This window comes from Antedon mediterranea, chromosome 4 (assembly GCF_964355755.1).
Source record: "Antedon mediterranea chromosome 4, ecAntMedi1.1, whole genome shotgun sequence".
Lineage (NCBI taxonomy): Eukaryota > Metazoa > Echinodermata > Crinoidea > Comatulida > Antedonidae > Antedon > Antedon mediterranea.
The window spans coordinates 34,546,509-34,568,482 of NC_092673.1; the positions used below are offsets into that span (position 1 = coordinate 34,546,509).

The window sequence follows — 21,974 nt, forward strand, 5'->3', positions numbered from 1 at the left end:
TTATGTATTTTAGCTTGCAAGTTCAGGAAATTTAAAGGTGTACAATAAAACAATAAATTAATAATAATTTTAGTTTGTTTCTGCAGATGACAAAACAAAGAGTAATATGTGTATTGTTTATTAAACTACAAGTTTGATAAAATAATAGTTAAGTAATTATTAAATTCAAAACTCAGGTTGATAAAAATGAAATGCACTCTAACAATGATCAATTCTTGTGCTTTATTTGTGTACTGTTTAGAATTTCTGTTGTTACATTAATAACATAATCAAATGGGAAAATATTAAAATTTCCCTTTACAAACATATAAAAAAAACACCAATTTCTCTAAAGTTCTGTCTACACTATCAAACTAGTTTGACAAAAAAAGTTTGTGCCCAAATATGGCAGTGATATACCCATATATGGGTACATCATTTTTTTTGTGTCACATAAAGTTTTATAATGTAAAGGATTTATAGTAATATGCCCAGCACATAAATTCAAAACATGGTGAAAATTATGGTAGTACGCCTATGTATACACAGTATTCAAAGCATCAAGATTTTTTGTATATAATGCACTAGGCCTAGATAGAAACCTAAGATTTGATAAAATAGTTGTTGTACAGAGAAAGAGTAGTCCTAAAATACTTAAATGCAAGTTCTTTTATAGTTCTAAAATAGTATTCATTCCACATGTGAACAACGGAACGCGACTTGGCCTAGGCTAAGAACAGAAACGTTTGTTGTAAGATCAAGCCTCTGTCAGAGAGGGTCGAGTTGAGTAGCCTACAGGCTACCTGCGTCGAAAAAATAGGACAACTTGGGCCTAGTTTAAATTCACTTTTAAACTAGTTTATTTAACTAAATCTACTGTTCATATCTACATACCTTTAACAATGCTATTCCAAGATGTGTATTATTAGCCTATATGCCTTCAAAATAATACTTTTAAGTTTTATTCAAGTTTTTGGCCTAAATCGTTTGATGGTGATTCTCGTTTGATGATCGTAAAGCGGTAAACGTCACTGATTGTCTTGAACCAATGCAGTAATCTGATTGGTCAAATGTCTTCTAGTAGTGATTCGTTAAGTGAGTAGTCATTTTTGAATGAGGTGGAGTCAGCGCGGAAGCAACACGTTTACTCATGATTTAATTAGTGCGATTTGTGCGTATATGTAGAGGCCTAGCTATAGCACGTCACAATCGAAGACGGATTATTTTATGTGAATTAATAACGTTTATTAAACGCCAAATTCGAAATTCAAAGGACAAAACTTGTGCACTGACAGGCCTACATTACTTAGATTGAATATATAGGTGATGTGTTGTTTGTAGTTGAGCAGGTTGACACCACTCCAGAGTCCCAAGTTCCTTGGAAGTCATTTGGATTGAAATTGGTGTAAGTTGGTTCAGTATCTGCGATATCCTCCTGAGAACCGATAACAGAGTTTGTCCAAGACCACGCATCGTTCGACACGTAGGTATTACGCTTTGCCGTATTCCTACTCTGATTATGGCTTTTCAAGCTGTAATAAAAATAAAAATAATTTACTTATGGATGGGCTGTGACAATGTGAAAATGTGGTGTATTTTTTTAGTGCAATTCGACGACGGTGACAACAATCACGACAAGTGAGGACAATAATGATGACATGCCAATGGTGATTATGACTGCACTCAAAAATACATAACTAACATATATCACTGTGATGATCGTGATTATGACAATGATAGCATCGTTTCTGATAGCGATAAGATAATGATGAATCAATAATGATGATAATGATGATAACGATTATGATATTAACGACTATGCTCATGATAATAAGGATGATAATGATATTAATAACGATAAAATGATAATCAAGATTAATAGCGATGACGATTTTATGATGGTTATTTGTTGTTGAGACGGCATGAGGATGAAAGTTGAGGATTGTATGACATAAAGAACAAGTAGGCATGTCTAACAATGTACATCAAACAAAACACATGATGAAGTGAGATACCACACACCATGGCCTACGTTTCAATCCATATATACAATAATATAATAATAAACAAACTATTAAAGATTGCATTTTCTTACCATTGCATTAAATGTATCCAGCTTATACGTTTATAATTTAAAAACCAACATTGTCTGTTTAGTATTTATTGTGCTATTACTCCTCATAATGGACAGAAAGAGGGATGGGGCAGCGATACGACACACACACACGTCAGCACTCCTCATAATGGACAGAAAGAGGGGGTGGGGCAGCGATACGACACACACACACACGTCAGCACTCCTCATAATGGACAGAAAGAGGGGATGGGGCAGCGATACGGCACACACACGTCAGCACTCCTCATAATGGACAGAAAGAGGGGGTGGGGCAGCAATACGACACACACACACGTCAGCACTCCTCATAATGGACAGAAAGAAGGGGTGGGGCAGCGACACACACACGCATGTCAACACTCCTCATAATGGACAGAAAGAGGGGGTGGGGCAGCGATACGACACACACACACACACGTCAGCACTCCTCATAATGGACAGAAAGAGGGGGTGGGGCAGTGATACGACACACACACACGTCAGCACTCCTCATAATGGACAGAAAGAGGGGGTGGGGCAGCGATACGACACACAAACACACGTCAGCACTCCTCATAATGGACAGAAAGAGGGGTGGGGCAGCGATACGACACACACACACGTCAGCACTCTTCATAATGGACAGAAAGAGGGGGTGGGGCAGCGATACGACACACACACACGTCAGCACTCCTCATAAAGGACAGAAAGATGGGGGTGGGGCAGCGATACGACACACACACGTCAGAACTCCTCATAATGGACAGAAAGAGGGGGTGGGGCAGCGATACGACACACACACACCTCAGCACTCCTCATAATGGACAGAAAGAGGGGGTGGGGCAGCGATACGACACACACGCCAGCAACGTTAGTGGTGAATTCATAAGGGCCAGCAGAGAAATAGGTTTGAGACGTGTTACGAAAACATTAGCCATTTTTTAGCCAATTTTTTTCTGTCTTGAATATAAGACAGGGGATAATAGGATTCTATCACATCTACCTCCTTTTAAAAATCAGTTCGCAATTTTAAAAACTAAACTATTAAAATAGTTTTAATTTGTTTTTAGTGATGTTTTAAAATAATTATAATTCATCATTGTCTACAGTAACCATAGTTACGTACACTATATCTTCATTGTCATTATCAGAGGGCACAGACGATGAGCTAGGTGATCTTTTCAGGTATTTCTCGAGTGAGAAACTTAATGTAATGATGGCAACTGACAGAAAACTTAAGGCAGCTATTGACAGCATAAATACATTCTGGAATAAAAGGAAAGAAATAAAATAAGCTGGGAGGTTGTGCTAAATCTAACTGTAATAGTTAGTTTTTATACAATGGGTAAGTTTAAGCGGTGCAAACTATTCTAATATATAAAAAGTGCATATCCTAACAGTTCAGCCTTTGTAAAATGTGGGTTTGAAAATTCTAAGATGAAGTCCTCCTTGGCTACACCCTCGAAATCTTAAAAAATAAAAGCTACTCTGATGTAAACAATTAGATATACTTATTAAATCGATTAGGCCTAAATAGTGAAATTGATTCCACTCTGACCATAGAGGAAGTGGAAGTTCTAGGGCCTGATCAGGCTCAGACATATCTAGCCGAGAGTAAGTTAGTCTCATAGGCATAGTAAATAGCTAAGCCTGAACGGGTTCATAGTTTCCAATTAATAAAGGCTGCTGGTAACTTACCAATGCACCATGGCAATATTCACAAGGAGCTGCTATGCTTGAATCGTACGCGACGCTGATTGGTTTACAGTAACCGACGTCATTTTCCATCTAAAAGAAAACATGAGTTTACATGATTCTGTATGTTGTAGCCCAACACCAGTTATGATTCACGATTTTGAATATGAGGAGGAGGCCCAGGATTAAATGGTTTGCAGAATGGGTTCTTCATTGCATGGAGGGGCTTTAAAAAAGACTATAAAATACGAATAAGCCTACCTTGTTTCTTGTAAAGCTCGTATATTCATGTGCATATGACGTCACTCGGCTGGTACACGACTTAAAGGACTAACAATGAAAATATCATTATTAAGTAAAATATATATGAATACATTCTAAAGGTCTTGTATTATTCTTATATAAGAAAAAGAACTGATTTGACAAAAATGATCCTAATAAGCGTATAGTACGGCAACATCAAACTTACCTTTCTGAACGTCGGAGTTGCATCGTTTACTATGTATTTCAGGAGGACATCTAAGTTTTCATACAGCGTTACTGTTGAGTCCTTAAAAGACAACAAGGTTACCAACATAATGTGACGATCCCTATTGTTATTACTTGTGTATACGTACGGGTCGTTATGATAGAAAGTTATACCGTTCTCTCTGAGAAAAGTCCGAGTAAAAAGCCTTGAGAGAGAAAGTATCATTCCTACCATACATGAATACATGCGACTATACATATTGTGTTACAATTGTCATTCTTACCCCAATAATATCGACATTTACTTCCAGTTGTTCAATCTCTTGTATTAATCCTTCCTAAAATATTACACAAAAAGAACGAAAGAAAAATTATATATTGAGAGATAAATTACTATTGTCAGCAATATTAAAAATTATAACTTACTTACATACATACCGAATGTAGTAAAGTATAATTATTTAAGAACCAATTGTATATTATATTACTATTTATGTTAGTGGGGAGGAAACGTTTTAAATAAATAGAATTCGTAAATGACATACCGGTAATGTTATTAGCTATATGTTGAATAGTTTCCATTATTTATAATGGGTATTATATTATATTATAATAAACTATGCTATGTAAACACTTGTTGTACTCGGTTTATTAACATCTTTTTGTTTCAAGCTTTTTTTGTTTTTTTAAGAAAAAAAAACATTTGAAAAATTATTTTTTTTCTAGAAAATAAAACGTTTTAAAAAATTACAACAATTATTAAAATTTTATAATAATCTTATATAAAGATTAGGAAGAATTTAGACCCTATTCAAGTTTTGGGTTTGCTTACTGTCATGAGAAGAACGGGTTGTACGTGATGGCGATCTAAATCATCCAATCTGGTTGCCGTAGACCTTATTTCTCTGGCTAAATTCTGTAAAAGAAGTGTGTTTAATGCAAAGATAATTATTAATTTTACGTTTTTTAGAAAGGTTTTAAAACATATTTTATTTCGAAACTATCGTGATATTTCTAATAAATTTAATTGATTGTTGTGCAGATAGCTTAGAATACGCCTTAAAGCCTTTCAGTTGAGCACCCGCTCTTAATATGCTGTAGCGTGTGATACTTAAAAAGGTGATATAGGCCTACACAATATCAAAAGGTCAGGCAACACGAATAAAGGACTGTAACTTGTGCGTTCAATAATTAATATCAATAACTTCTGTGACCTCATACAAAGGGAGTATTATGTATGAATGTGGTGGTTGTGTTGATGTGTGAGTGCGAGGGGACACACAATACCTTAAATCACATGTTTTATATTGACTTTGTTGAATCGACTATTATGTATTTTATCCGTTTATTTTATATTGACACTGTTGATTCGTCTATTTGTTATTTAAATACTTTTATATAGTTTATTTTATATCATTGTTGTTACTTTGGGAGTACGGAACCTGAACTCTTGTTATAGTGATTAGGTTCACTTTTAGGTTCCTGCCTACTCCCTTAGTTTCTGTGTTTTTGTTTGTTTGTAACTGGTTTTTGGCAATAAATAATAATAATAATAATACTTACTGTATTTCCAGCGGCATCTAGTATATCTGCATCAATTTTCAATGCACTAATGTATTCCTTCAGCGGTAACGAATGCAACTCTGTTGCCACCTAAATAAAGAATTACAAATGTTTAAACATAATATAAAATTGGTTTCCAACTAGAGACAACGGTTTAAAAACTAAATTAAAAACACAACAAACATTTTTTTAAATGTTAAATAGTCTTCCAAATAATACTTGATGAAGTGAATTGAAATTGAAATGTAGGCCTATTGCAATGGTAAAAATAAAATACCGATTGAAGTTGATACAAAATTCGATAAACAGGTAGGCCTATAGGAATAGGTATGGGCCTTGTTGAATATCTCGTATTGGTTCCACTAATTGATACATCTAAAAGCTGAAACTTAAAAGACCACAAACCTCCTGGACAAAAGACATAAGGCCTAAGACCGATGGACGTCCTTCTGGCAATTCATCAGGAAGAAACACGTTTGCATCTGTCCTCACGATCTCATCAACTGCACTTTGAACAGCATTCTCAATTATTCTCGTCTCTTTAAAATACTACATACACAAATTACTTTAGTATATTCCATCTATTTATATATATATATTCTCCTTTTTTTTTTCTTTCAATTATTTTTAACACTTAACTAGACTCGTTTCTAGATGACTTGCGATAGTCAGTTAGAATCTGTCTATTGAAAGCTGCAGAATCGAGTGAAATTGAAATTAAATATTGTTTAACATATTTCTTAAATCACGATATCTTAATAAAATTTATAAATTATATTCATGTAAAAGTGTAAACCTACCTATTTTTTTCTCCTTCTTCAAAAAATATTAAGAAAACTGTAACTATTGTATTAATAATTATATTACTAAAAATGCTACCTAATTATTTCTCCAATGATAAGACATACCTTCAATGTATTTATATCCGGATAAAGATCGTGGGTAATTTTCAAATTTATTGCTGTAAAAATATCTTGATTCAAATCACATGCTCTGTGTAAACAGAATTTTGAATAAATACATTTTAAAATTTATGAAACAGAAAGTTATATTTTTATTGGCCACTTTATTAGTTTTAGATGCTGGAATGTTGCTTTTATATTCGATTATGTTTTACTAACTGAATAATAGATTTAGCCGTTGACGCATTGTTAAACTGCAGTATCTCTTTCATTGGTGTTATTCCATCTTTCCAATACTCGGGATTATCGAATACCTGAGAAAGATAAAGACACAATAGATGGATCAGCAATAGATTATTTAAAATATAGACGAATTTCTTGATTTTGCGTTCCTGATTCAATCAATGTCCTATCAATACGGCCTAAACCTCCTGCTTATAGTTACATTACACAATAATTGATCTAAGAACTACATGATGTGTGCGTTCGTAGGTATTTTTAAGTGTACAAAATATAACGGACTCTCTGAATAGATACAAGTCAATGATTACATTTTGTAAGCATGCAACGTCATACGCGTCACGTAAGTGAGTTGACCAAGTGACAGTTCGAGATGGTCTGTCTCGCGTCGTGATTGGTGCAGTTAGGGCCTTTTGCGTCGAAGTGGGACCCAAGATTTTGCGATTGCAATAGGTGCTTAAAATCAGCTCAATCATTGAGTATGAGAAAATAAACAATATGAAAACGAAAAAATAAGACATTTCATTGCCATTTTAGACCTATTGGTTATTCGATACAGTTGAAAGAAAAAAGCGTTTTTTTTGTGTAAATCAACACTAAAACTTTTTACGCATTTACCGTGTGTAGAAAAGACAAACTATGTCTGTGGCAAATTTAGATTAACGTGTGTCTCGTCTACAATAAATAATAATAAAATCATTTATATGAACAATGTTTGGGAAGACTGGATTAATTGTAGTGGTTTGGTTTCTTTTTTTAAATAACAGTAGGCCTAACTCAAGTGGATTCTAGTATTGGCTTCTGTGATCATTGACAATAATCCGAACAGGATGCCAAGTAATTCCAAATCATAACTGGATAGTTATTATAGCTATTATTATAATTCATAAACAAATTAGAAACAATCATTCTATAGACTTCTGTCCTAGACATCACTTATGTTAGAAGGTCAGTTTTTTCGTATACGTATCTGTTTATTTTGTTTTTTTTATTTTATTTTATTCAGTTCGTTAATAAATAGTATAAATAAACTAAGCGCTTATCATAAACTGAGCGAAATAATGTAAAATCTAGAGAGGGCACGCAATTTAATATTTCTGCCTATATTATAGATAACCCTCGAGATTTGTGACATCACCAATATATTGATTTATTGAAATCATGATAGGAATGTTCTATTGGTATATATCTAATACACTAAGAAAACCTTATCGAACTAACCTTATCGAATATAGTTGAATCAGAAAACGGCTCACAAATATTGCTTACACTTGCCGAAACAAAAAACAGCAGAGATAAAGAAATAAAGAAAATAACAGAAAAGAATACTGTACAGACACCAGTCCTGAAAAGTGGAGTATATATATTAACATTGTAAGCATTATTATTAAAATTGTAACCATTTTCATTTGTATAAATATGTAGGCCTACTAGTCTCGCCCTCTTACTACTTCAAACCTAGATCTGCTTCAGTTTATAGTTTCAAAATTCTGTTTTTGTAAAATTAGAACATTATTTGAAAATTATTCATTGATATGTCAAAGGCAATAATCAGGACTAGCGTATAACGTGGTGTAAGAAAGAAAAGCATATTTGGATTTCCAAGCATTGTATAATCATAATATCTTTATTTATACTTACGCAACTATGAATTTGCTACCTCTATCTGAGGACTTACTGCGCATGCTCGGTATTGATGCTGAATTGTAACCCTTTGCGCCAAGACATACTCCGCTACATCCTAAAACCACCAAGGTGATGACGCATATGAAAATAATTACTGTAACAACAACTCTAAAAACAGAATTTAATAAAGAAATTGTAACATTTGCATATTACTGTGTACAATCTGAAAATCTACAAAATTATTGCATTATTAATAGTAGCATGTAAAAATAATAGATAGAAAATTTATAAATATATTAAAAAATATATGGATAGTAAATAATGATGGTATGTAATTCAGAATTCTGATTGTGATATGTTGATAGTTTACCTTAGTTTGTTATACATCTCCGCCTGCGGAGACGCATCATCTACTTTGTTAACATATGCCTCCGTGAACGTATTAAGCTTACTACGCGCCTGAAATAAAATAAACACTTACATAACATTTTATGTTCATCACCAATAACACTACCGTCAGGTTGGTCGCGCACCTTCATGAACTTTTGTACGCGGTACGCGACCGTCGATTGTGTTACTTTCTTGACGTCACTGACAACAAACAACGATTTATAGATGAGGTAGTAAGATGTAACTTTTCATCAGTGAGATACAAATAAACAAATAACTTACATTTATAATCACATGGGAAAGCTCCGATTCCGTTTTATTTATTATCTCATTCCAATCGTCAATCTCTACCATCATCGCTAAAAATAGAAATAAATGCACGGTAATTAAATAAATATATTTGTACAATTCATTTCATTACATTCATCATGTGAACAAAATTTGTTTGTATTTAAAACTTAATTGACGATGTTTAATGTAAAGTAACACATAGCAGTGACGAATTATAAAGTACATGAGGCATTACCTTTTCTCTCCTCTTTTGTTTTATTATTGACGATACCTTCCATCTCGGACAACATTCGGGCTTCCTTCAATAAATATAAAATTAGTACAATTAGGACTACAATTCAACTATTTTTAAACAAATATTTACATGACTTACATTTATAGATTTTTGTCAGATTGACTATGATAAGTTTTAAACGTTACTGAGTGGTTCTTACCGCGTTTGTAAGCCGTGTGACCAAATCCAACGTTTCGTCGGGAACCAGCATTCCAACCAAAATCCCGAAAACTGTTACATCCGGTACCTATATCAATATAATGATTTATAATGTGTATATACCATAGGGTGCTGCATATAATAAAACATATAGGCCTACGGTAACAATTTAAACAAACAATTATGTAAGAAAATGCATAATTAAAGCTATCTTCACACTTAGCACACATTACGCCCCATTTTTCAAGATTTTTTATCCGGCCGGACCACAAATCTGGCCTCAGTGTGAACATATATTTACTCTTAAATTAAACTAAAGTACAAATAGCATTAATAAAATAGGCCTCAGGTATATATTACTTACTCATCATATATTACACTCTCTCTTACCTAAACCTCCCACACACACAACCATCAGCTCCGACGCGTTAGATCGTTCACCCTCCCCAAAGTCCGGACACAACGCACAAAAAACTTCATTACTTTCCACGGAGTTTTCAATGATTGGTGAATGATCAGTAACTGAGTTATGATAAGCAAATTGTGAACCTCTATTGGTTTGTGTTACTGGATGTACTATGATGGCCATTGAAAGACTGATTTGTGGACTATGATATATTTTAGTATTACTTGTTTGGACTGTGTTATACTATGTGTTTACATATTTACTATTATATTTATGTCAACTTCATCACTGCTTACTTGATGCAATAAAGGAAATAAATAATAATAATAATAATAATAATACTTACGCCCGTTTCCGTATCTATTGGCACTGACAGTTCCCTGCCATCCGGTATATCCATGCACACTTTGACGTTTTCTTCAATGTGTATCACCTCATACACGCACTCTCTCTTTAATCGTTGTAAATCTAGCGTTAAGGTTCCGAGTTCGGTGCGCAAGTTGTTGACAACTCGGACTACGTCCTGTATATCCGTGCCTATCCTCACAACTAACATGTCAACACCCGTCAAAGCCTGGAATATTGCTGTAAGATTAATCAAATATGTCATTATAATGAAGAGGTGGGGATATAAAAGTTTGAAACCCACACCTGATCACAAAAGTCAGCATATACGATAGTGTATGCTGTTTATTGTCACTATAGACCTACTGCTTAAAAAGTAAAATTTAACATATGATTAGTTAGTCGCGTGTATTTTACTGTGAAAGTGATAGATGAATGCTATGTTGTGATAAGAATGTCTGTATTTTTATAATAAGTTGCTGTTACAAAAAAGAAACTCAATAAATATAGGAATAGGAATACATTTAATACATAACCTCATTATTTTCGATCTACTCTAAACCAAGAAAGAGCTATGACCTCAATTCAAACAATATAGTCGACCTCTCATAGACTAAATTTCATGATCGGTACATTCTATTTCATATATTTAGTTAGGATTAATTAATACAATACATTGCCTGTGACAAAATGGGTGGGTGTACCTCTTTAAACTAGTTTTCTCGTTCACAATTAACACTAGACAAGGCAACGTATTGTAATACAAACATTTTCAGTTTCATAACGTTTAAACTTTTGAACTCAATTGGATATACGGCGGCCGGAAACGGGTTTTAAAGACATTTTCTGATATATCCATTAAGAAATGTCATTTTCACCATACAACTGTATATACTTGTATTTATGTCACTGGAGGGCAACGAAAAAAGCCGAGACAAAAGAAAGCACACAACTCCAAACTTGATGGAATATGTCATTTATTGAATGACGGAAACGATTAGGAATAAAACAAATTGGGCAGCCACAACATAATCTGTACATACTTGTATTTAACTCTTTAACAACGTTCACTTCGAAATCTAAGTCAGCTGACACAGGCTGCGTCACTTGGCTTCCAATATCTAATAAAAAATAATTTAAATAATCAAAGACAACAATACGATACAATAATAATATTAATAAACATAATAATAAATAAACAAATGAGAATTGTATTCTCATTTTTAAATGTTTTAATCACGTGAGACTGCATTGTATTGATTTACATATTTAAATGTTTTAATCACGTGAGGCTGCATTGTATTGATTTACATATTTAAATGTTTTAATCACGTGAGGCTGCATTGTATTGATTTACATATTTAAATGTTTTAATCACGTGAGACTGCATTGTATTGATTTACATATTTAAATGTTTTTTTTTTTTTTTTTTTTTTTTTTTTTTTTTATTTTTTATATCAAACCAACAGTGTAAAACACCAATAACAGGTTGAAAATAAAAGCTAAACTATAAAATATGAGCCAATATAATATATACAAATGAAAAAGAAAATTTAAATAATTTCATTAATAATACATTTAAATTGAGAAAAATTACAGTTAAAAATATCTAAAGAATATTAATCACGTGAGACTGCATTGTATTGATTTACATTTTTAAATGTTTTAATCACGTGAGACTGCATTGTATTGATTTACATATTTAAATGTTTTAATCACGTGAGACTGCATTGTATTGATTTACATTTTTAAATGTTTTAATCACGTGAGACTGCATTGTATTGATTTACATATTTAAATGTTTTAATCACGTGAGACTGCATTGTATTGATTTACATTTTTAAATGTTTTAATCACGTGAGACTGCATTGTATTGATTTACATTTTTAAATGTTTTAATCACGTGAGACTGCATTGTATTGATTTACATATTTAAATGTTTTAATCACGTGAGACTGCATTGTATTGATTTACATTTTTAAATGTTTTAATCACGTGAGACTGCATTGTATTGATTTACATTTTTAAATGTTTTAATCACGTGAGACTGCATTGTATTGATTTACATTTTTAAATGTTTTAATCACGTGAGACTGCATTGTATTGATTTACATTTTTAAATGTTTTAATCACGTGAGGCTGCATTGTATTGATTTACATATTTAAATGTTTTAATCACGTGAGACTGCATTGTATTGATTTACATATTTAAATGTTTTAATCACGTGAGACTGCATTGTATTGATTTACATTTTTAAATGTTTTAATCACGTGAGACTGCATTGTATTGATTTACATATTTAAATGTTTTAATCACGTGAGACTGCATTGTATTGATTTACATTTTTAAATGTTTTAATCACGTGAGACTGCATTGTATTGATTTACATTTTTAAATGTTTTAATCACGTGAGACTGCATTGTATTGATTTACATATTTAAATGTTTTAATCACGTGAGACTGCATTGTATTGATTTACATTTTTAAATGTTTTAATCACGTGAGACTGCATTGTATTGATTTACATATTTAAATGTTTTAATCACGTGAGACTGCATTGTATTGATTTACATTTTTAAATGTTTTAATCACGTGAGACTGCATTGTATTGATTTACATTTTTAAATGTTTTAATCACGTGAGACTGCATTGTATTGATTTACATATTTAAATGTTTTAATCACGTGAGACTGCATTGTATTGATTTACATTTTTAAATGTTTTAATCACGTGAGACTGCATTGTATTGATTTACATTTTTAAATGTTTTAATCACGTGAGACTGCATTGTATTGATTTACATTTTTAAATGTTTTAATCACGTGAGACTGCATTGTATTGATTTACATTTTTAAATGTTTTAATCACGTGAGACTGCATTGTATTGATTTACATTTTTAAATGTTTTAATCACGTGAGGCTGCATTGTATTGATTTACATATTTAAATGTTTTAATCACGTGAGACTGCATTGTATTGATTTACATATTTAAATGTTTTAATCACGTGAGACTGCATTGTATTGATTTACATTTTTAAATGTTTTAATCACGTGAGACTGCATTGTATTGATTTACATATTTAAATGTTTTAATCACGTGAGACTGCATTGTATTGATTTACATTTTTAAATGTTTTAATCACGTGAGACTGCATTGTATTGATTTACATATTTAAATGTTTTAATCACGTGAGACTGCATTGTATTGATTTACATTTTTAAATGTTTTAATCACGTGAGACTGCATTGTATTGATTTACATTTTTAAATGTTTTAATCACGTGAGACTGCATTGTATTGATTTACATTTTTAAATGTTTTAATCACGTGAGACTGCATTGTATTGATTTACATTTTTAAATGTTTTAATCACGTGAGACTGCATTGTATTGATTTACATTTTTAAATGTTTTAATCACGTGAGACTGCATTGTATTGATTTACATTTTTAAATGTTTTAATCACGTGAGGCTGCATTGCATTGATTTACATATTTAAATGTTTTAATCACGTGAGACTGCATTGTATTGATTTACATATTTAAATGTTTTAATCACGTGAGACTGCATTTTATTGATTTACATATTTAAATGTTTTAATCACGTGAGACTGCATTTTATTGATTTACATATTTAAATGTTTTAATCACGTGAGACTGCATTGTATTGATTTACATATTTAAATGTTTTAATCACGTGAGACTGCATTGTATTGATTTACATATTTAAATGTTTTAATCACGTGAGACTGCATTGCATTGATTTACATATTTATTTTAGTTTCTAATTTGAAGAATCTCTTAAATCAAAGGTAAGAGGAGGAGATATATTAGGGAAAAAACAAATAAAAAGAAACAAAAACAGAAATTTCAGTTTTAGATACAATTTGTTATGAAATTTAATGAAATTAACATTAATTAAATAATATGATTAATATAACTGTAATCTTCATTAATATAGATTATGATGTAATTATAACGAAGATTATGATATATTGCAATAGAAGTAATATATGAGTAAATCTCACAAAAGACAAACCAACTTAATGTCAATACAGTAATACCTCAACAATCGCCAAATTGAAACGGAATTTATTTACAAAAACAAACAATTTATTAAGCAGTAGATTAAAAACTCTAAAACAATATTTAATAAAATGTGGAAAATCATTTTGCATATAAAAAAATCGTTGATGGAAAAAAGGAAAGGCACTGCCCGGATTTGAACCGGGGATCTCCTGTTTACTAGACAGGCGCTTTAACCGCTAAGCCACAGCGCCACCTGATAAGACCACAAATTATATGCATTGTAAACCGCTATACAACAGATATACAAAAGCTTAAATAAATCACTATTGTTAATTCAAGCGGAAAGGTAAAGTTTTGTAGCAAACATAAAAGTTTTGTAGTGATTCAAATACTTTATTGTTTAAATAATATTAGTCAAGAAACATGATATAATCATAGTAAAAAAGTGCTAAAACAATTTCAACATATTAATAGATAGTGGTGACGTAACAGGTGTTTTGTATTATCAATCGAAAGCCATATGTTTGGATATCGATCAGTTCCCGGTACACGTCAGCATTGATTGACGCGAATATGTATACGTCATAATCTGTCAGCATAAGTAACAATGCTTTATTTATTTTCTAAAATGCTAGCAATAACAAATTAAGTACCTATTTAGGATGCACCAATGAGATGAAACTAAGTCGAAATATATTTTCAACATTTATTTTATATCATGATTATGCAACTTATTAAAAAGTACTGTCATTGATTGTTTAAGTTTTATAACTTAAGAGATAAACACACTAAAATATGTTGACGAATAGTGTAACCAAGAAAAACAACATTCCAACACCAAAACCATGTGCGCGTATTACGTGACAAACAGGACGTACCCGAGAATGTCAGTCATAAAAAAGTGACCCGCGTTTTACGCTTTGGCAATATTCATAATAAAAGTAAAGGTAAGGTCAAATCTTGTGCGCTGATATTTGTCAAAATTAAAGATTACGATTAGATATAACAGCGACTGTCGTACTTAAATCAACAAAAGCGAGAATTAAAAAGAAAGAAATGTTCCGGTCTGTTGGACATTAGAACAATACTCAGTTCGCACTTTGGAAGAATGATCTTGTTTGTACATAAAATGTATGAAGATATAAAGATTGGCACTGTCATATTATAAAAATGGTTAGGCACTGACTGGATTTGAACCGGGGATCTCCTGTTTACTAGAGTACACTTACAGTAAAGCAATTAACAATTCTTTTAAAGTAATTATAATAAATAGCCAAAAAAAAAAGAAAAAAAAAGAGGCACTGCCCGGATTTGAACCGGGGATCTCCTGTTTACTAGACAGGCGCTTTAACCGCTAAGCCACAGCGCCAAGCTGTATAATTAAGAAATTGGACTAATTCTAAAATAGAAAGAAAATGTTTAACTTATAATACAATCCTAAACAACAATTCCTTACTAAAATAAATATTTACTCGTGGGGTCCAAGCAACTCAGAAAGATAGCCACGAAAAAGCAAAGAAAAATCATAATTATTTAGTGAACATATTCATTTCAACGATTACAAATAATGCATATAATAATGCCTGAAAATGAGTCCGGTTTTATTTAGATTTTACATGAAAATAAAATCAGGCGCTGAAGGTCAACTGTTTACCATCCAGCGACGATTAAAATGAAATATTTCACGTAATAAATGTTCTTTACACGGTAAAGATGCAGTTTCATGAACAATGAAGAATGTTTTTAAAAAAGACTTTGAATAGGCCATTTCGCAGTTTTAATCAAGTTAATCAATTCCATAGAAAAAAAACTAAACTAACTATTAATGATTTCCAAATAAACGGTTCAATTCAACTAAAAACCCAGTCAATTTGATTTTTTTGCGTTAAATTACCGTTTTTCTGATAAAAGAACAAACATAATTTATATTTTCTATTCAATTTTTGGTCAAACTATTATGTAACATTAAAATGACAAATTCAACAAACTGTTACAATTATTTCTAGGGAACAATATATATAGAATTCTACTGTATACTAACAGACAAACTTAAAAGTAGTAAAGATTATGCTTACCGTCGAGGAAGTTTTTTGTCAATTCAAACACAGTCTGACGATTTTCAAAACCTAACTCTTTAGTTGCCTAAAATAGAACAAACGAAATAATTAAAGAATGTTTTCTAATCATTATGACGACAATGATTATGATGCTCGCAATTACAGTTGTTTTGTGACGATAATAATGTTTACATTTTCGTAACAATAAATAAATTATATTTTATTTCACGTTTTAATTTTAAAGATTCTTCGTCAACCCATGACGAATTAAGTAACATGATTGGTAATGATTTAACGGTATGGTATAGACATAGGCCCACTAATGACTCCATGCAATGAAAGAAACACACTATCGTAATACAAAAGAGATACAATTTGTGGTTACTTTTATTTTATGTCGTCATCATTATGATGTACTAAATTTGATTACTCTTAAAGTGTTACAGGCCCTTATAAATAGTGTATTTAATTTCTGTATATATACAGTATTAATACAGTAGGCCAATTACCAATATTACATACGTCGCCTTACCAAAAATAAGTTGTCTGTAAATAGAGTGACATCATGATGTGTATTCTTCGCTGATTGGTCAATGTTGTCCCAACAAGCTCCTAAACGATGGCTTGATATCACCATCATTAATGCCGATGCTCTATAATATTAACATAAGTGTCTCTTGTTAATTCAACCACTTAACCTATATAATCTGATAGGTTTGTTTAGAACAATTAAAATATGACCGCAGTATATGTCTTTTTTTTTTATCTCATACTCATCCAACAGCGAGTAACTCGCCAATTACAGGATGGATAAACTATTTAATAATTTATCGTGCTTATAAACTAAGTCTCATTTGAGGCTTAGGGAGTGGAGTTGAAAGAGTCATGAGTTACAACCCTGCACTAGGTCAGGATTGAACCCGGGACCTTGGGATTGGAAGGCAAGCACGTTAACCACCAAGCTACAGCTCCACTTTTTGTTAACAAAAAAAAAAGTTTGTATAGATTTGTTCACAATATTTATGAAATAGAATATATTATTGCCTGGTTGCAGTACACATTTTGCGTGAAAAAAGTAAAGAAAACATTTTATTTTCTGAGTATACCATATACAATGTCAGAAAATCCCCATCCCAGGGTTTTGGGGCAATTTTTTTTTGTACGTACGCGTCGTGATATTTTGCTCCCACACCCTTCCCATCTAGCATTGTGAAAACAAGCTATTTGCAATCAACCGAATTACGTTCGGGGTTTTTTCAAATCATTTTATTTTCTGTTATCTCGTTATCTAAATGTTTTGAAATGAAATTTAAAATAATAATAGTTGAAATCACGACGCTTACAGTGTCATCAATGTGAAGATAAACAAACTGAGACCAATCATGACAGCATTCTTGTCGCTTAACGTCGCTACATGCTGCTCGCTTCGGCTTCCTCCACATTTCCCAAATAGACGACAGCAGCAGTAAATAAACGCTACTGTCGGGATGACAACAGCTAGTATGATACTAAAGCTGGACAAGATTATTATGGGCTGCTCAAAAGCGACAACCTATAGAAGAAAAACATTAAAATAATTAATGAGTTTAAAATATGTTATTCATCTTTATGCAGGATTTATCTATGATTAGAGGAAGTCACCATATTTCGTCTAGTCTGATTCTAGTAGCAGGCCTAGATTAGTTATAGTAGCCTAGTAGGCCTAAGCTATTAATAACTAAATGTTTTAGATTCATTCATTCATCTAGACAAAGATGACAATACATATGCATGTGAACTTAAAGGCAAATTGCCATCCCAACAATATCTCCTAAATTTAATACAACAAACAATTGAATTTTCGTATGCATTTACATTTGTAACGAAAAAGTGAACACTTTACACAGTTTGTTTTGGACACTTACAGTTTAATGAACACTTGACCACCACGTTTTTGTGGTCAGTGAGCACCATTGGCCAAAGTGCTTTGTTAAAGGTCAAAGACAACAGATTTAGATGAAATTAAATGTTAGCATTACCTTCCTGAATATAGCAATTCAAAACAATAAGTAGGCTTATTGATAATAATAATTAGAATACCTACGATCAACACTTATTATTCTTTTATTTTTAACTTTATATATTAATTTATTTTCTTTTAATTTTATATATTTGTTTATTTATCAATTTTCTTTTCTTTTATTATTTTATATTTGTTTATTTATCTATTTTCTTTTCTTTTATTATTATATATTTGTTTTTTTATTTATTTTCTTTCACTTATCTTTGTAAATGTAATGATCTCTTCAAAAAGAAATTAATACATAGGCCAGTATACTTATTTAGTTATAAAAATTGGCTTGCTACTTTCTCACAAAAAAAAGTTCACCTTTATATCCATGAGTAATCCCCTAAAAGTAATAAATGTTATTTTAAAAGGAAACGATACAAACAATATTTGAAATCAATGCTTATTATATTAGTTCCTTATTTCTTTTCTTACAATGGTCTAACTTATGATCACGTCAACAACGTTTTATGATCACGTCAACAACGTATTATGCCAATGGACCTTGCAATGACAATGTCAACACGAGGACAAGACCTTATACGCGTAGGCCGATTAAAACAATACACCATTCAATTAATATAGAGTACAAATTACTGTATAACTATTTATAATTTTTGCATATCATATTTGTTATCGTATGTTAAGTTAACGCACTTATTCATGAATACGTATATTGTCACTGTTGGCATCTGAACATTTCAATATAAACCAACAAAGTTAAGATTAATTTTTAGAAATCATGGATTAACTAAAAGCTTCATATAAAGAGCGTATAACCGCTTTGAGAGTCGAGTACACATGAAAGCCAATATATGCGGATATGACTCCTTGAACTTTTTTTCATTTTCAAAATAAAAACTTATTTAGTTAATTTGATTAATAAAGAAATCAAAATAAATACATACATTAAAGAGGCAGTTTATTTAAAAATTGTTCTAGATTTAGGATTAAAATTTATTTCTCAAATTAGATGTAATAATTTGTATAAGTGGTTCTTTACGAATCTAACGAAATATGAAATGATTCTGCTTGCAAGTCATGATCCATAATTGTTATTAAGGTAACATTTTATCCATAAAAACCACTGACATAGTTAACTTATAAAAAGCCAATCCTATATTAGTTCACCATCATTTTAAAAATGTTTGTATTTTAGTAAAAGATTACTTTCAATAAAAGTAGAAATCTTCACATTGATAGGTGTATTCAAACATTATACAATAACGACATATAACCTCAACTTAATAAATTATGCAAATTTGTTTATTTTTTTTGCTCTTTGCATAGAAAAGATATATAAGTATATAAGTTGTGGAACTGTTACCTTTTCAACAATTTTGTCTGATGACTCTCTCTGAAGTTCAAATGGTATCAAATCTATCAAAATCAAAGAGAAATACTATTAAATAACAATGACAGAGATCTTAAATGGTTTAAATGTAATTTATTATAGTGTCGTTTTTACTACGGTTCAGTTCCATTTTTTTTCTCTCTTTCTGATTACTGTTTGTCTTGTTCCCTGCTTTCATTTTTATGAGAAAAATAATTTAAATAAAATGAAAAAAATGTTATTAATCATTTAAATGAAAATCACAAGAAACTTTAAAACCATTTAAAAATTATAATTTTTCTAAATCTTTAACGAGGGAGTAAGAAGTATATCCAATTGTTCTTTTTTCTTCCTTTGAGCTAAAACGCACATGAAATAATTGTAGCGTGATTCCCGAGGGAATGATTGCATTAAGCGATTCGATTTTCCTGTCTAAGAAACGGGAAGGAAAATCCAGTGGGCATACAGCAGTTGGGATGTACTACAATGCTGGCATTTATGCCATGAAAATAAGAACAGAAACTGTCCTTTCATACGGTTATTAATTCATGTGGGAATTGTATCTAAATCCACGCAGTTCAACAGTAGTTATTCTGGTCTAATTCAGCGTTTGATATAATAAAAATATAATTATTGTTATGATAATGTACAATACAAATTGATGAAAGGTTCGTGAGTTTTCCATGTAATGTCACTCTTCCATGGTACGATATACAAAATAAAGGGATGCAAAATGTATAAAATAGTGTTCAGACAACTTTATCTCGAGGTCGATATAACTATATCATATTGTATTTAATTGATTAATTATCTTAGGCATATTCATATCTATATATAATATCTATTGTTGATAGATTTTTGTTACCAAAAAAAAAGCTCAACAACTTACCCAATGGGACGTTTTCGTCTTTCACAATAAGGCGGGAAAATATTGCGACGGCATCCGACAAAGGAGATGCATACCAGTTGTTGTCTGTCACATTTGACTCATAACTTCCACCATTTTCACTAAACATAAAGCTAATATTCCCATCGTTCAATTGTAATTTTGACATCCTCGCGGTTTTAGATGGGCGCAAAACTGCTGAAAAAAAAATGAATATACCTATATTCTAATTCAATTACGAATAGGCAATGCACTTTATATGCGTGTGAAAGTCAGATTCATGTTATTATACGAATTGCCGATATAGAGTTTGGCAAGTGGATCAGACCATCTACCATGTACAAAGGCTTGTTGTGTAAATTCGCACGTCTTTTCTGCCGATCTCGTAATTAGCAGTGTTTATAGGCCTACACCGTCGTTGGTAAAGCGTTAAATAACCATATTGCGCCTGTTCTGGAAGAAACTAACTACCAACTCTCAGTTTAGCTCACTTCCGACTCAAAAGACATATACGGCACTGAGTGGATTAATATTATTGGCGTAGTCTACAAGGTCAGTAAATGGCATAATCCATAGGATGGTACACGAGCTTTAATTGACTTATGTCTTAAGTGCACCCACGGCACTCACATTTTCCCCAAACTTCCGTTATCACCGGAATTATTTGTAATTAACAAAATATACAATAATTTAACTACAAAGTAAACTATAAGTAACAAACAATGAGGAATTACTAACTAAAACATTTTGTATATTAAAATAGTATACGATAAAAAAATAAGGTACTGCCCGGAATTGAACCGGGGATCAACTATTTAATAGACAGGCGCTTTAACTAGTAACCCACAGCGCCTTGCTGCAATGCTGAACTATAATAACTTAAAAACGTTTTTTTATATTAAAATGGTATACGATCCAAATTAAGGCACTGCCCGGATTTGAACCAGGGATCTCTTGTTTACTAGACAGGCGCTTTAACCGCTAAGCAACAGCGTCTTCCTGTATTGCTTAATTACGTTAAGAAAAATAGGAACTAAAAAACGTTTTGTATATTAAAATGGTATACGATGAATATTAAGGCACTGACTGGATTTGAACCGGAGATCTCCTGGCGCTTTAACCGCTAAACCACAGCGTCTTGCTGTAATTCTGAATTACGTTTAAAAAAATAATAACCTAAAAAAGTTTT

The 21,974-nt window shown here is 31.7% G+C and overlaps 2 protein-coding genes and 2 non-coding genes across 4 annotated transcripts; all 4 read right to left on the bottom strand.

The window, feature by feature from the left end:
• Positions 1-208: 208 nt before the first annotated feature.
• Positions 209-17,156, bottom strand: LOC140047835 (uncharacterized). The gene is made up of 21 exons (XM_072092867.1): positions 17,052-17,156; positions 16,538-16,604; positions 11,477-11,554; positions 10,435-10,673; positions 9,684-9,770; positions 9,485-9,548; positions 9,241-9,317; positions 8,939-9,027; positions 8,584-8,736; positions 8,164-8,287; positions 6,922-7,016; positions 6,709-6,793; positions 6,206-6,349; positions 5,801-5,890; positions 5,070-5,153; positions 4,522-4,575; positions 4,239-4,319; positions 4,031-4,099; positions 3,773-3,862; positions 3,201-3,340; positions 209-1,511 (listed from the first exon to the last, which is right to left on the bottom strand). The coding sequence occupies exons 1-21, from the start codon at positions 17,154-17,156 to the stop codon at positions 1,286-1,288; spliced, it is 2,241 nt and encodes a 746-aa protein (XP_071948968.1). The 3' UTR covers positions 209-1,285.
• Positions 14,641-14,713, bottom strand: Trnat-agu (transfer RNA threonine (anticodon AGU)). Its single transcript has one exon. It is a non-coding gene; the product is annotated as a tRNA-Thr (tRNA).
• Positions 15,759-15,831, bottom strand: Trnat-agu (transfer RNA threonine (anticodon AGU)). The gene has a single exon. It is a non-coding gene; the product is annotated as a tRNA-Thr (tRNA).
• A 688-nt stretch (positions 17,157-17,844) lies between the features above and the next one.
• LOC140046448 (prominin-1-like) lies at positions 17,845-21,226 on the bottom strand. Its single transcript, XM_072091093.1, has 3 exons — positions 20,789-21,226; positions 19,894-19,946; positions 17,845-18,071 (listed from the first exon to the last, which is right to left on the bottom strand). Exons 1-3 carry the CDS (start codon positions 20,952-20,954, stop codon positions 17,859-17,861), a joined length of 432 nt encoding a protein of 143 aa, XP_071947194.1. The 5' UTR covers positions 20,955-21,226; the 3' UTR covers positions 17,845-17,858.
• Positions 21,227-21,974: the final 748 nt, after the last annotated feature.

Bases quoted from the DNA above. Each gene is read 5' to 3' on its own strand.
- LOC140046448 (XM_072091093.1), bottom strand. From the start codon at position 20,954: ATGTCAAAATTACAATTGAACGATGGGAATATTAGCTTTATGTTTAGT. The intron at 19,947-20,788 runs GTAAGTTGTTGA...TGATTTTGATAG, and splicing joins AGACGAAAACGTCCCATTGG to ATTTGATACCATTTGAACTT. The intron at 18,072-19,893 runs GTAACAGTTCCA...TTTCTTCTATAG, and splicing joins CAGACAAAATTGTTGAAAAG to GTTGTCGCTTTTGAGCAGCC.
- LOC140047835 (XM_072092867.1), bottom strand. From the start codon at position 17,156: ATGGTGATATCAAGCCATCGTTTAGGAGCTTGTTGGGACAACATTGAC. The intron at 11,555-16,537 runs GTAAGCATAATC...ATTTTTTATTAG, and splicing joins GACAAAAAACTTCCTCGACG to ATATTGGAAGCCAAGTGACG. The intron at 9,771-10,434 runs GTAAGTATTATT...ATATTGATATAG, and splicing joins CAATAGATACGGAAACGGGC to GTACCGGATGTAACAGTTTT.